At 32.9% G+C, this 16,817-nt stretch overlaps 1 protein-coding gene across 1 annotated transcript; it reads right to left on the reverse strand.

The window, feature by feature from the left end:
* Positions 1–979: 979 nt before the first annotated feature.
* Positions 980–6,521, reverse strand: LOC106306434 (phospholipid-transporting ATPase 10). Its single transcript, XM_013743052.1, has 10 exons — positions 5,853–6,521; positions 5,330–5,779; positions 3,806–4,701; positions 3,407–3,517; positions 3,029–3,305; positions 2,846–2,934; positions 2,462–2,780; positions 2,149–2,373; positions 1,864–2,055; positions 980–1,794 (listed from the first exon to the last, which is right to left on the reverse strand). The coding sequence occupies exons 1-10, from the start codon at positions 6,249–6,251 to the stop codon at positions 1,144–1,146; spliced, it is 3,609 nt and encodes a 1,202-aa protein (XP_013598506.1). The 5' UTR covers positions 6,252–6,521; the 3' UTR covers positions 980–1,143.
* Between the last annotated feature and the right edge of the window lie 10,296 nt (positions 6,522–16,817).

Here is a 16,817-nt window from a genome sequence, read left to right on the forward strand (position 1 = left end):
TTGACAAAATAAAAGCTAAATAGATATATTACTGATAAAAGTGTTATCAAGCCTAAAGACAAATGGGAACATGGATAACATAAATAATTATCTCACCGAACCTCACATGATCCTTCTCTATAGTCTTTGTCTGAAGTTGAAAAAATCCAAAGTTAGCTGTCTTTATTCTTTGTTCCATTCTCTTCCTAGATTCAAAGCACAACAACAGATTCAATGGGTGAAGAAAGTGATACCTACATCAAGAAGATCGACAGGAAACAATGGTGAAAGCGGCGCCTACACGACATACATATTTGATGCAGCATACGATAAGAGATCAAAACGGGCAGGAATCGCTTGGATCTTCTCTAATGGAAATGGAACTCATCTCAGCCATGGTTCAGCTACGCTTGAATCGATCACCTCACCACTAGTAGCGGAAGCAATTGCGCTCCGATCTGGTCTCCTCTCAGCAGTGGAACTTGAGCACCAAAAGCTCAAAGCTTTCTCTGACAACCTAACGCTCATCAGAGCCATCAACAACGACATGCAGGTAAAAGAGATCTTTGGTATTGTCAAAGATATCCAAAGGATCTCATCTGCTTTTGTCGGGATATCATTCTCTCATCTCTCCCGATCGCTGAATGTGGAAGCGAATCGTTTAGCAAAACTCTCTCTATTTTCTTCTCGTGTATCTGACCCATCCATGGACTAAAACTATTTTAGGCCTGAGGCCTTTTTCTAATTAAAGAGCAAGTGTTACAAAAAAAAAAAAAAGCTGTCTTTATTCTTTGTATGTTCCAAATGCATTGGTACTAAATAGCGAACACTTGAATCGGTGTTCAAACAAAAAAGAGGGTATAACAATTAAATCTAGAAAACGTTCATAATACAATTGAATCTACATTACTAGTGAAGTAAATAAACTAAATGAAGAAGTAAAAATAACATTTTAGGAGTAATGAACTGTCTCCGTGTGTGTTATCCACAAAAAATAGGCTAAAGATAATGAACTATATATATCCACAAAAACTATGTACAAAATTTCCGCGTGTGTTAAGTATAACTACAGATGCATTTCTGACAGGGAATCTAATAAACGAAGTCCTAATCTCTACATTTAAAGATGTATATATATTTACATTAAAATTAATTCTATACTCTTCAGAAAGCAACAAGATCATTATGGAACTGATCGTAAAACCTATCTTCTCGCCGTACACTAGCAGCTCGTCTCGCCGTGTATCCAACAGTGGTGGGTCTAATCGACCTCTGCCTCACCATCTCAACAAACTCAGGATCATTAGAATGACCCTCGTACCGAATCCACTGAATCATTTGATGGTATACAGGGAAAAACCTCATTTGCACTGACTTGTAGATGAAGTAAGGTATCAAAGCGAAGATCATCACGAAGAGAGTGGTGAGCCAGTACGAAGGAGCAGGAGCTAGGGCTTCGAGGAAGACCATGTAAGCATCAGTGGAGAAACTTGGGGACATAGCTCCATAGATCATGAGGAAGATATACCATAAAGCAATTGATCCCCAAATCACAATGTGTTGGATCCATGTGAAGTAACTTATAGATAAAGCCATTTGGAGATTGACGACCCACACAATGCAAGTGTACATTGTTCCTCCCAGGACTTCCCAGCCTGCCGTTTTGCCATTTGGGTCGAATAGCTGATGTTTTAGAGATTCCTTGCATAGGAAGAAAATGGCGAGGGCACTTATGAATCCGTTGAACATCCATCCTATGATCCGTTTCCAGCTGAAGAGAATGTTCTGCACACCTTCCTGGTATAGCAACGGAAACTGGCAGAAAAAAAATTGGTGAGTAACTCTTGCAGATCAAATATTTTGAGTCCTCAACCTAAAACCAACCTTGTAACAGAAGCGAGCTGAGACATCTTGATCAAAGACTCCAAGTGCAATAACGGGGAGAGAAGAGAAAAAGACGTTGAAAAGAGATAGGAACCAGTCGTTGTAGGCAGGTTGTGCAGAGAAGGAAGTGTAAGCTTCATATAAGAATATTGTGACACCGAAAGTGATATTCTTGTAGAAGAAGTAACATATCTGCAAGAGGCAAGCAAAAAAAAAAAAACGGTAAGAGAAAGATTGATGAAATTAGAGAGGCTTTAAGGGAACATTTTTCAAATCTTTTCTTACCATGGATGAGATTCTGCTGTAACACCAATGACCATGGACTAGCAATAACCGCTCTAGGTATCTGAACTGAGCAATGGCGATATCACTAGACATCACTGCTTGCATCCCTTCGACACCACTTATTCCTACACCAATGTCAGCTTCTTGAAGCATTCCTACATCATTTGCTCCATCACCAATCGCTAAGGTTGTTTTTCCAGTTCCAGACTTAACCAGTCGTGTTACCTAATTAAGAAATATCTTATGTTAGAACTAAATATACAATGAGAATGCAAAGGAAGCATCAAGCATGCCAAGGTTTTGAAGATTATACCAATGCTTTTTGTTTAGGTGATGATCTGCAGCAAATCACAGAGGCACAACCAGTGGCAAGATCAAGAAACGTTTTCTTGATTTCATCCTCTAGGGCATAGGTTAGCGACTTCCCGTCTATGATCAAGGCAAACGCTTCAGAGCTTGCGCCTGATGCAGCCAGTAAAGCCCTCCCTTCTTCTATTTGCTTCACGACGCTTTCCCTAGATGCCAGTTCAATTTCGTCTTTGATACCAGACTTCTCCAAGGACTTGATATGTGGTGTCTCAAGATTGATGATGATCTGTTTCATCTCTTGTCTTAGTAAACTAGAAGCAAATCTGCAATAAAATAATCTAAAGTCAGTATCCAAGAACACACACACAAGAACAAGAACATTCAATACCCAATATTGATAGCTGTCTCCATTTTATCTCCAGTTAGAACCCAAATCTTGATTCCAGCTTGAGCAAGTTTGTCTATACATTCAGGAACCTAAACACCCATTAATCCAGAAACTGTTAGTTCCAAAAACCCTAAACTGTCACAACTCTTGTTGCATTATAAAGTCTATAGTTAAAATTCATACCCCATTCTGAAGTTTGTCCTCAACAGCTGTAGCACCGAGGAGAATGAGATCACGTTCCATCTTATCTGTGATTTCGTCTATCAAAGCTTCGCGATCCTCACTTACCGAACTCTTAGCTTCATTGAAACTCTTGTTGAACTCTATGTACTCGTTTTCATCAACCTCGCGGTATGCAAGTATCAAAGTCCTTAGACCTGCATCTGCATATTGGTTTACATGTTCTTGGGTTTTGGCTTCGAATTGACGACCGTTCTTTGCAAGTCTTTCGAACATTACACTAAAAAAATACAACCAAAAAAAAAAAAAAAAATTCCTTTAATCACAAAGGATTCAGACAGAACAGAATAATGTGTGTAGCTAGTGTCTAAAATAGCTTACTTGTCAGCTCCTTTAGACAACAACAAGAGCTTCCCGTCATCGTCTCTTACAATCACTGACATTCTCTTCCTCGAGCTATTGAATTCAAGAACGTTAAGTAACTTATAAACCCTGCAAGAACATAGGAAGCTTTGAGCTCAAGGAATCACATAAATGACCTAAGATCATGGGCGGTTCTAGGCACAAACAGATGAAACATTCAATTTTCCCTCCAAATTTTAAAGAGTCATCATGCATAAATCACATAGCCTCCACATTGTCGATTTATTTATTTATTATTTTTTATTTTTGTAACACTTTTTGTCGATTTATTTTAAAATTAAAATTAACCTAAACAGTTTATGGTTTCTTAAATCTCAGATCCAGTTCTGCCGAAGCTCGAAAAGAAAATAAACTAACCTTTCGACATTTTCACCGGTTACAAGATCCAATTCCCTAAAGGAGATCTCGTTTTGCGTCCGGTTAAAGAACTCAAAGCCAAGCTCTCGTGCCGCAACAACAAACGCAGCTTCATCCGGCGACTCAGCTTCATAAGAGACATTACCAGTCTCTTCATCGGTTTCGGGTATCGCCGTGTGGCACACGGCAAGTAACCTAAAAAACTTCTGCAACACGGCAGCTTGAGGCTGCTTCACCCAGTTCCCATTCATAACCCTTTCATCCTCAAAATTAAACCCTTTAACCTTAGGACCAGACTTGTCCACAACAACATCTAAATCCTCATCAACCAAAGGCGAACCACCGCTTCTCACGGCCATAGCTCTCTCCACCTCCGTTATCCCACGTCCATAAGCCGTACCCGCGATAGAACACTTGATAAACTCCATAGAATTACACGTTAAAGTCCCGGTTTTGTCGGACAGGATCGTGTCGACCATACCAAGCTCTTCGTTCAAGTTCGAAGTCCGTGCCTGCGCGGGCTTATCAGTTTCTTCGTAGTACATATGAATGTCTCTGTTGATGAAAACGCTCTGGAGGACTTTAACCATCTCGATGGAGACGTAAAGCGATATTGGAATGAAGTAACCGTAGAGCATTACGGCGGTGAGGAAGTGGTAGATTGCAGCCACTGGAGCTCTTTCTGGATCAAAGAAGATGGTTGCATCGTCTGGCTTCAAGTACCATCTCTCTGTTCTTCCGTTTTTGAGTTTATCTTGTCTTGTTTCGATTCCGAAGATGATTGATCCGACGAATGACATCAGAACGATGAGACCGAACATTAAGTAGATGATCTTGTCCATTTTTCTCTCGATCCTGCTTCTTTTTGATGGTGGATCAGTTGAGTTCTGTATCACCTGTTTTTCAATTCATCAAAATAAAGATTTTTTAGTCTAAAAAGTTATTTGGTTAATTTTGTATTACTTTAGCTAAACATTATTGAATAGTGGAGAATGGAAAGTTGTATATGCAAATATAGAATGGTGGAATAATGTAAAAGCTTTAGGTTCAGTTCACATTGGTAATAAGTCACATACAAAGGAACGGTGGAATGTTTTTTGAGATTCCAAATCTTTTGTTTTTAAGAAAAATATTTGTTGTAAAAGATTTTTTCACTAAATAATTTTATTTATAATTATGATTTTTATGACATTGCAGAACAACGGAAATTGTGTAAAATTATATAAATATCCATTCTGTATTTAAAATTTGATGTTTTAGATTTTTATTCTATCTGGAAATTTGTTTTTTACACTTTAGTTAATGCATTTTACATCAAAAATTAACACATTAAAATACGAATGATGTAATTTATTAGAAAATAATTATAATTTAAATTCACTAAAACAAAATTATTGATAAAACTTTATACTTGTTTAGTTTTGTTAAATATGTATGAAAAACTTAAAACATAAATTTCAAGTAGTATTAAAGGGCCTTTGTTTTAGTGAAGAAAAGAAAAACAGAGCAGATGAAACTGTGTACCTTTGTATCATGTCCGGTAAAAACTACAGCTCCGTACACATACTCTGTGTTTCGAAGCTTCGAATCTCTAAGAAGAATCTGCTGAATCGACAAAGGAAACCTCTCTTCTCCAAGCTCCAAACTCCCAACGAACATATAAAGATTCACATTCGGATCTTCACATCTAACAACGCCTCTGAACTCTTTAAAATCAGAATCTTCATTCAACAACGAAGAAGTCGCATCAAGCCCCTGTTTCACTTTCAGGTTCGTCTCTCCATCAAGATTCATCGTCTCTACATAGCAAATCGAGTCCTCGTAGCTCGACGACAGAAGCAAAAGATCCGCGGGGAAAAACTCGTCTTTCTCAACTCTCACCACGTCACCTACTCGTAGATTCCTCCACTCATCTCGCCGGAATATTCCATCTCCGTCGTGAACTTTCACTTTTCTGTTATTCACCTCAATATCCTGAATTTAAATAAAAATTAAAACTTTATAAAATAAAAAAAAAAAAGATTAAAGATATAAACTTTGATCGGACCTGTTGTTTCCGGTGCCAATCTTCGATACCGTCTTTAACCATAGTGACGGTGATGACGAGGGCAAGAGGTAAGAGAGCACTAACGGCTCCATAAGGAGATAAATCAGTTAACGATAACATTCCGGTGACGAGGAAGTAGAAGTTGGCCACGCGGCGGAACTGCTCGAAGAGGGACTTTGGGAAGAAAGAAGCGACGGTGTATTTCGTAGAACGGACGTAATTTCCGGCGTAGTTCCGGCGTTCGGCGGCCGGAGAATCCGGTTCGTTGCAGTAGACGACACGAGAGAAACCGGGCCCTCCTATGTTAGAATGGTCTTCTTGGAAACTTGATTTACCACATGTGTAAGAATAGATCCTGCTTAGATGTAATCTTCTTCTTCTCCGACCACCACCTGCCATAGCCACTAGCTAATCTTCTTTGTCTGAAAATTTGTAATAATCTCACAAGAAAGCCGACTGAAAAAAATGAAAAACTTGGAGAACACACTTGATTTCTTGGAGATTTTGGTTAGTTTTTTTATTTGAGGGAAGAAAAGAATTAAAGAATGTAGAAATGCTGATGAATCTTTTGATATGAATATGGAAGACTTATGCAGCTTTAAAACGTGTGAAGCTGAGAGTTTTTTTTCTATAAAGAGACCAAACTTTGGAAGATGACTTTGGTGCGTAACACTTTGTTGGCTTGTTTACTGACTTTTAGATGAGGAGTTTTAGTTATTTTATTTTAAAGTATTTTTCATGAGTGTTGTTTGCTTTGGAAAATATCAAGAAATTGTAGGCGGGTGTCATGATAAGTGATTGAATTTTCCAAATGATTTCTAGATAATAGAGTGCTTCTACAACAGGATGATTGCTAAGGTAATTTCATCGATCGAGCATGACGAATTTACAGCTCTTACAGAATGTTTTAACTTTGGAAATTTCAACCACTGATCAGACGATGATCCAAACTTGTAACACCCAACTAATCTCTTTACGAATTGAACACACCCGTTGAATAGTTCATTTGTCAGATTTTAATGGGTTTAAAAGTGTGACAATATTAATTTAACTTGCCAAATAAAATCGACCTCTAACTTAGATTTACACAACAGTTTCTCCTTGAATGAGAACTACTAGACCACCACCATTTGATCAGAATAGGTCATTACTTTGATGGTTTTTGTTTGATGATTGGCTATAATGGCGACAGACAAATAAAAGCAGTATAAAATTAAACCGGGGTGAGCTAAAGTTAGATTGAGCTTTAAAATTACTAGTATTTAGATTTGTTATATGATTATACTAAGAAACGACAATGCCCAAGGAGTGAATCTGTAATCTGGTAGCTTTCACCTCATTCACTGTAGCTAATAACAGCATAAAGAATCTTATTTGAGTATCAGAGTGTATTATGCCTCTAGCGTTAGTACCTCTTTTTGTTCTTGTCCTAGACATTAATGAGAATTATGGAAATAGACAAAATGATGCAATAGCTGGAAGGGGCGTGGATGGTAGCAATTTATTGGTTTGTTAATTTTGTTTGATCTAATCGTTTATTTTGTAGATTTCTTTAAATTAAGGTGGAAGTTTCTTGGAAATTGATTTTATACTAGGTCTATGATTAAGGTAAACCATGCTCTTAATTATGGCTTCTAGCATACGAAGACCATCTCATTGTAATTCCTATATAGTTATAGTTTAAGAAAGCAAGCAAAATTTGAATTTCACTAGAAATATAACATATATTTAATTAAAATGACTAAGACTCATACATATGGAAATCTTCCATTACTAAATTAGCAAAAAATAATAATTCGAAAAGCAATTGGTAGAAATCTAAAGATGAATATAAATTTAATCTCATACTAGATCTCGACCCGCCCAACCGCGTAGATTTTTGTTTTCATTTATTTTTATATAGATATTTTTTTTCAATTCTAAATTGGTATATATTATAATATATATGTGTCTATCAACTTTTAAAACATAATAAGTTTACGGTATTTTTTTTTCATTGAATAGATTGTTTCAAACTTTCACATGTATTTGTATCTTCTTCTATATATATATTTTCGGATTATTATTTTATTATTAAAATCGTAATTATATATATAAAAATTAGTAAAATATTGTTTTATTGTCATATTCAAAGATATTATAACATTTCACAAATTTAGAAAGTTTTTAAAAAATTAAACTTTTCGCTTCATAGATTTATATTATCGAGTAAATAATTAAACATTTAGTTTTTGTTTAATTTTTAAAATAAACTATTTAGTTTAAAATTTGTTTTCATTGGTTTAAGGTAGTAAAGATTAATCATTGTTAGATAATATGATTTTTGCTATTTTAAAAAAAAATCTTTATAATTTTAAAAGTTAACATCGACAAATATTTAAATATTTAACATATGGAGGTATAACATTACAACATTAAATTATATCTATTTAATTTATACTATTTATAAATCCAATAGATCATCTATTGTTTAAATTCAATTATTGATAGCCCAATAAAAATTTTTTGTAGGTCCAAAATTTAAATGATAAAATCAGAGATTAAATGTAACATGACTTTCTTGGAATATGTCTATTAGGTCCATTTTTAAAAAAATCATACATGAATCAAGGTTATGATTTTTGTTTTAATATATATAAGATTTTACTGTGTTTTTTTGTAACAAAATGCAGTATGTAAAGTTTGAAACCAAACAGTACCGCGGTGATGGTGATGCCTACCAAAAAATCATCACAGATATCATGGTTATTTCATTGTGAATTTAATAGTCTAAAATTTTTTATGATAATATATTATATTTGGTTGGACCGAACTTTTAAAACCCGTGATCCCTTATATATTAAAAAAAAAACATTGTAATAAATGCATTTACACTATAATAGACATGTGGCAACCTCAAAATGATTTGATAATAAATATACCAACGCGTTCACACTATATTCATAAATGTGTTCACACTATATATTTCGTATTTTTTAATATAAAACTCACATGATTGGTTCCAATAAAACTTTGGATTTTTCGGTTCGAATCAAAACAAATAACGAATCAAAAGCTAAACTATATATATATATATTATCTTTATTGTTTACGGATAAAGTTGGGAAAAATATTTATAAATTTTGATTTGATTCGTTATCCGTTTTGATTTAAACCAAAAAATATGGATATCCATAACTCTACGAAGAAAATCAAATACTAAAATACAATTAAAAAAAAGCAAATCACAAATACCTATATTTTAGTAACGGATATCTAATTCGATCTTTTAGATGCATATATATACATATATGTACAGAATTATATATATATATATATATATATATATATATTTATATATATGTTATATATATTATAGTTTATATAAGTTTTATAATATTTTTATGAATTAAATTTATTATATTAGGTATTAAAATTTAAAAAGTTAAAAAATATTTTATTTTTGTAATAAAATGTTATTACTAAAATTTTCAATTATTTTTAAAATTTTATTTTATCTACAGATCAAATCAGATATTCTTTAAAATTCTAAATCATTTTGGATATCAGAGTCACCGACTATCCAGGTGGCTAAAGATTGAATCGACGTGAATGCCTCCAAATACCCGGATATTCGATATGTGCCACCTCTATTTACGGATACAATTTATTTTTCTTTATATGAAAAAATTCACTTATGTCAAGGCCTTTTTAATTTTTAATTTTAATTAATTTTAATTTTATCTTTCAAGTATTATTTTGAACAAAAATTTCATTTAATATTAATTAACAATATCTTTATAAATTTGTCAACTATTTTTATATACTTTTACGTACACATACATGTGCACCTTGATGTGAACACCTTGTGACTAAGTATTTATCACAACCGAAGTATCTATTTTTTTTTTAATTGAAATATTTTTTTCTTAATGCCTCTTTCACTACTGACCAAATTGTAGTTAAATGATTTGTCTTAATAATTTTTTTTTTTTTTCTTGAACTATTATCTGTTTACAAACTATGATATGAAACCATTGGTTCGAAATGACGACTATCTAAAATTCATAACATGAAAATAAACAAATAATAATAATTTTTGGTTTTTACCAAAAAACATAAAAAATCAAATATTCCAATCGAGTAAACCAAAATAAATATTAATTTAAAATAATAGTTATATTTTAGGAGATTAAAAACTAAAAAATAATTTAAAACCGAATCGATATCCAGATTAAATGTGTTTTTGTTAAAAATAACGAAACTAATAATCACATTTTCCGCAAGGCGCGGATTATTAGCTAGTTAGAGTGTTAATCCAATACCAATAATTTGTGATTTTTAAATTCAGATAAACTAACGTTGTTCATGTGATTTTTTACATACATGCGCCATGCAATGCCAACACCTACTTTATTATCATTATCATGTCTGATGCGCGACCATTCAAACATTATCCACGTTGTGTGTACGTACATGAATGGGTATAATAGTATAATCTAAACACATAATTTATACTATTAACTATGTTGAACTAGGTTTCATGGATAACGAAGTTCTAACTAATCCATTTAAAGGGAGTATCATCTAACACACTGGTGACTAATAATAGTTCACCTATCTATCATCATCGGTACTAATCTCAAATTAAGTTCTATAGATAGCAAGACCGCGTTAGTACTTTTTCCCGTCTCTATGTTTCGTCATTTAAATTTATGAAATCAAACCTTAACAATACAATTAGGTTGAATAGTTGATTTTAGCAGTATTCTTGACTTTCATAACACGTGACTCTTGATGTCATGGGTTCATTCATAGTCGTCATTAATATCACAACTATGTTTTCTTTTCCAAAAAGAGATCGGAATCAAAGCTTCTAGATATCATAGAGCATCATTATTGCGAGTTCTTAATAATTGGTACTTAAACTTTTTTTTTCTTTTAATTCGATTTAAAAAAAAAAATTAAAAACGAACCAATCGCGGACCGCCACATTTCAGTAGGACCCGCGAACAGTATAGAAGCCAAACCAAAATGTCTCTTAGTTAGAGACTTTTTTTCTCGGTTATGGTGTTTTTGTGGACCTCTTCTTCTTAAGGACCAAACTAAATACTGCAATAATGTTGTCAGTAGAAAGAAACTTTAGATCACCAGACAACCATTAATGAAACATAATTAAATGGTCACATACACATCCCTTTTATCCCTTTATTATTAAATTTGGTATTATATTTACAACTTTGCCATTTTGTTTTAAGTGGCATCACAGCGAGCCTTCTCACCATCTATTAACAATTGACCAATATTTACTAGAACAGTTACATAATATGCCACTGGTGATACATTAATTCTGGTCGTTACTTATCTCAAACCATTGTTTTCATATTATGTCACGTATATTGTAAAACCACTGATTTTTTTTTTTTGGGAATTTGGCTGTATAACCTTCAAACAAATTATAATTCATTTGATAATTAAAATACCTAACTTTCATCTACAATATATGTATTATATGTAATAATGCTATATTACCCTTCAATTCAACCTATGTAATCTGTTGAGAATTAATTATTAAAAAAAATATTAAAGAAATGATTTAATAAATTGTGGTTATCACTGGTGCACATCTCTCTTCTTCTTCTTCTTTTTCTCCTCCTCTAATCTTTGTTTCTTTTTCATGCATACAAACACAAACCACTTAATCTCAACACGAAAAAGAGCATAGATTCTGGGCTTGTATAATTGAGTTTGCAGGAGAAGATGGCACCGTAGAGAACGACGAGGTGACGTCACGATTTCTTTTTTTTTTTTTGGAGTTTGTTTAATGTTGTTGATCTTAATTTTTTTTCATTGTTATAGTATGCTGTATTGATATAGTATAGTGAAGAATAATTATTCTGGACCAGTGAATGCATGTATCACCATGTCTGCAAAAAGAGGAAGATGTGAAAAAGATGAACTCGCCGACTATACTATATGTAGTAAAAGAAAATTATAGTCTAGTACGATTCTTATATTTTTGTATCATTCACAAGTACCAAACTAAATAGTATGCTATGGTTGTTGTATCATTGTACTATCAATTATTTGATAAATTCATTATTTATCAATTTCTAGTTTACAACTATATGTACTATACTATGTATTTTGTTTTATACTATTTGGGTTTAGAGTTTTTACTTGGGTTTAGAGTTTAGTAATTAAGATTTAGGGTTTAGTATTTGGAAAGTGGAGGTTGAGGTTTGGGTTTAGTGACCGTATTATGTATGTTTCATTTGACGATTAATAAAGAGTGTTCTATTTTGCTCACCAGTTTGTACTATACTATGTATTTTGTTTCATTCTATTTGGGTTTAGAGTCTATACTTGGGTTTAGGGTTTAGTGATTAAGATTTAGGGTTTAGTATTTGGAAGGTGGGAGTTTAGGTTTGGGTTTAGTGATAGTATTTTTTGGTTTAGTATTCAAAAGTTAGGTGAGAGTTTAACATTGAGAAGTTGTGTGTTGGATTGGAGTCTTATACTATTCAAAAATTAGGTTTGGTTTTAGTTTAATATTACATAATATTATATAATATTTTAAGATTTTGGTAATTGGGTTTAAGATTTATATTTGGGTTTAGGGTTCAGTAATTAGGGTTTAGGGTTTAATATTTAGATGAAAGGATGATGTTTAAAGTTTAGGGTTTAGTATTTAGAAGTTAAGCTTTGGAGTAAAGTTTAGTATTTACTAGATGTGAGTGGATTTTGAATCATATTATCTTTCAGTTATATGGTATAGAAAAATCAGATGCATATTTATATGTTAAATAAAAGTGTGGTGTTGGTTGTGTTACGTGTGAGAATTAATTGTGAAGTGTCAAATTGTTGATGTCATCAATTTCCCTTTTTTGTTACTGGCAACTTGAACAAGAAAATGGTAGTACCGGATAAAACTTGAAATAATTGTTATAGACTTAATTATGTCAAAATCAATGTTGTGCACTTAATTTTCTTCTCAAATTTGGTCATTCGGCAAATTCACCCTTTTTTTTTCATGCATGAATGTAATATAGAAAATGATGGAGAGTTAAAAGAGCATTTTCGTCATAATCAACTAATCTTATGTTTTTATGAACATCTAATAAACTTGCGTTATGCATGTGTGACACATTTTAGCTTTTATTTTTATTTCCAACGTAAATTACAGATGAGACACATTTTCTGTCAAATATTTTATCTAGGAAAACCAAAAACTTTGTCAAAATCATAACATTATGTTTACCACTATCTTACGTTATTATACTGAGATACATAATATCTGACTCACTGGGAATTCTTTTTTAATAGTATTACAGCAAGGATCATATTATATATTACAAGGTCTGAACCTCAATATTATTTGTCTTTTTCTTCGTCTGTATTATATTAAGTAAATTCTTGGTATTTTTCTTAGTCTGGAATATATTAAGTAAATTATACTATGTAATTTAGTTTCAATTTGAGTACAAGAGCAAAGGGATTACAAACTACAGCAGACGTGATAACTATTATTTTTCTTAATATTCTACAAACTCAGAGTATATAAATTCTTGGTCTTTTTCTTAGTCTGGAATATATTAAGTAAATTATAATATGTAATTTAGTTTCAATTTGAGTACAAGAGAAAAGGGATTACAAACTACAGCAGACGTGACCTCCAGATTTTAATTTTTTTTTCCGGCATAATGTTACTATGATCGTATTGAATGTGATCTTGCGAGAATCCAATCTTGCGATTAATTAGTTCCTTTAGTATTGAATGTGATCTATTAAAATAAATGTGAAATCGAATCAAATAAGACATAACTTTTGATTTAAAAAAAAAAACATTTGATTTTAAACTTTCTTATCACGTTTTAGTAAAACTTACCTTATTTTGTAGCGAATATTTGGTATGTGGTGCATGTGTAAGATCAAGTCAAATTTTTTATATAATGTTGTTGCCAACTTTTTAGGAAGAATTGTGGAAACACAATATTCTCTTCAGATCATACGTTTAATATTCTAAATCTTGGTATTAGTTCTACAATACTGTTCCTATTAATTTTAGGGCTCCTTACGACTACTATTTAAACAAACTTCACCAGTGTCACTTTTCATATACTCTCTACACACAATTAAACATTAAATAAAACAACTACTTTTATGGCAACGCTCAACATGATTGGTGTTTTGAAGCCCTTCAAGACTATGTGGAAGATAAGGGTTAAGATTATCAGACTCTGGAAACAGTATTCCATGGCTGGGGGAGAAACAATCGAGATGGTTATTTTCATTCAAATAAAACAAACTCTGCTAGATCGCAAATATATTCATTCAAATATATCACATAGTTCTCATATAGATATATAGTTATTACCTTACATAATAGTAAACATAAGATTAGTCTGTAAAATGGTATTAACAGCTCTCATAAACTGAGAATATACGTAACTTAGAAAGTTACTACCCGTGCCTATATAATAAGTAGAAAACTCTCAAAGTTTTATGTCATCCCTACACACCATCGAGCATAAACTATTTTGCTGTTTGTTATACTATTTTCAAATGGTCTTTTTAAACCTAGTTTCTGAACTGAAACCATTTACACTATGTGAAAAATCAAGGTGAAAGTAGTATAGCTTTGGTGACAACATTCTGGCGCAAGGAAGTTTAACAATTGAACTTATGGTCCGTTTATTTTGATTATTTTCGTTTGGCTGTTTTAATGTGTTGCAACAAGTTTATTTCATTATTTTAGACATACGAAACATCAAAATTAATTATATATACCAAGTACAAAATACAATACTTCACTCCGCGCTGCACGCGGATTATCACCTAGTATCTATTTATAGGGCATGTTCAGACTTTAATGTAGTAAAAAGATAAAGATATGGAATGGGTGAGAATTTTTTTAATAATGAAAACAAAAATAGGTTTTGGATGAAATGAAAAATATCTTATTTATATGATTATCATCACTATGTACCGCAGTATAACATCCAAATTCATTTCATCATTGGAGTTTGTTTTTGTGCTAAGGTTTAACTTTGCTTAAATTTCATTCTTTATTCATTTTTCTTCTAAAAACTGAAAGCTATTATTTTAATCTTAAAAGTAAGCACTAATTTAAATTAAATAAAATAATCATCGTAGCAAAGGCTGAAAAAAAAATTCACTTGAAAGAAAAAAAAAACCTTTCCGATCCATTCCATAGAGCAAAACATCAAAGATGAAAATGGACCTGCTTCTCCAATAACTGACAGAAAGCCCGATATGAAATTCTAAATCATCAAGATTCAACAATATAAAGAACACAAAGGCTTTTGTGGTAGTGAAAATAAGACGTAACAATTAATTATGTTGGATATATATTCTGTAAACATCTAATTAGGAAACCTTAGAGCATGATTAATGGGGGTTCTTAGGGTGAAGTTCTTATTAGAATATAAGAAACCGTCTCTTAATTCTTAACTACAAAAACTAAGAGACGGTTTCTTATATTCCGCTAAGAATCTCACCCTAAGAACCTCCATTAATCATGCTCTTAGACTTATTGATAGAACAACGTAATTGACGATCATTAGAAATTTAGAATCTACACCAAATATCATAAATAACGCGTGTGTGCTTATTATAGTAAGCTCGTTGTTCTAAAATGAGAAGTGTGCTCTATACGAGTAAGTAGCAAGACTGTAGTTAGGGTTTATCTTCTTGTGGATGACAACACATCCTTTACTTGAAGAACACGTCCAATAATAATTAATATCTAAAGAAGAAGAAAAACAAGAGAGAATAGAAATCATTACTCTGATATCTAAAAAGGTAGAAGAAGAAGAAGAAGAGAGAAAATGAAAAGCGAACAAACAATGACGACGCTACTTGCCGGGCGGCGGAGATACGATGGTGACGGAGCATTTCGTCACGGAAGGAAACGAATCCGACTACGTTCAAGCTGATAGTACTCGTCAAGCTACCGCATTTGGCGTGTCGCCGGAGCTGCTTACGGCGGTATAGCAGGAATGGTCATCGCCCCACTGGCCCGGCATTGCTTTCCAGTCTTAGCCTCACTGAGTCGAGCTCAGGCTTTGTTCATCTTCATAAAACCCATTTTCCAAGTGATTGATGCTAATCAAAAGGGAATTTGGTTTTGTGAATCAGTTCGCTCGTACCGCTGCAGTGTTTGGTATTAAATCAATGATGAGAAGAATCAGAGGCAAAGATGATCTTACGAATTAGTAAAGTTTTCATTCTTTCCAAAAGACCACAGCAACCACAGCGCCAAGCCAAAGCTATTGACACCCATGATGAACCCAATATCTATGGGCATATAGCTGGCATTGGGCATATAGCTGGCATTAGAGCACCAGCTATGGAAAACAGTGATATATGGTGTTTTTAGCATCTTGTATATATGTTTTTAAATTGGTTTTCAAGTCTTTATTGAGTCTTCCTAGTCTTTTTCGAGTCATTACAGGTCTGGAATTGCATTGGATGGTAGATAGACCAGTTGGAGGAAAAGAGGCAGGAAAGAGTGCAATTTGGTGATTTTCATGCAGAACAGTCGTGCGGAGCAGTATGGCGTGCATGTTCCAGCGGCAGAGATTTTTAAGGAAGTTTCCAAATATTTCGGGATTTTACATAGGGCTTCCCCCTTTTTCTCAGGCAGCCGCCAGAGACCTGCAATATATATTTTCTTATTATTCTAGACATTCTACGTTACTTTTTAGAGAGATTTTGGAGAGAGAAAACTTGTACTCTTGTTAAGGGAGAAGAATGTCTATATCTTTTGGAGAAGATTTCTAAACCCTCTTTGCTTTTTATTATTAATTCAGACATGTTTTCTTCATCTGTTATCTCTGTGATTTCTCTGTCCATGGCTGAGTAATCCACTTGCTTAGTCTAGGGTGTTAGGGTGTTAGATCCGTGAGTTAAACATAGATAAGTGAATCCCTTGATTGTCTTCATTCATAACTATTCTTAATG

This window comes from Brassica oleracea, chromosome C7 (assembly GCF_000695525.1).
Source record: "Brassica oleracea var. oleracea cultivar TO1000 chromosome C7, BOL, whole genome shotgun sequence".
In the NCBI taxonomy this organism is placed as follows: domain Eukaryota; kingdom Viridiplantae; phylum Streptophyta; class Magnoliopsida; order Brassicales; family Brassicaceae; genus Brassica; species Brassica oleracea.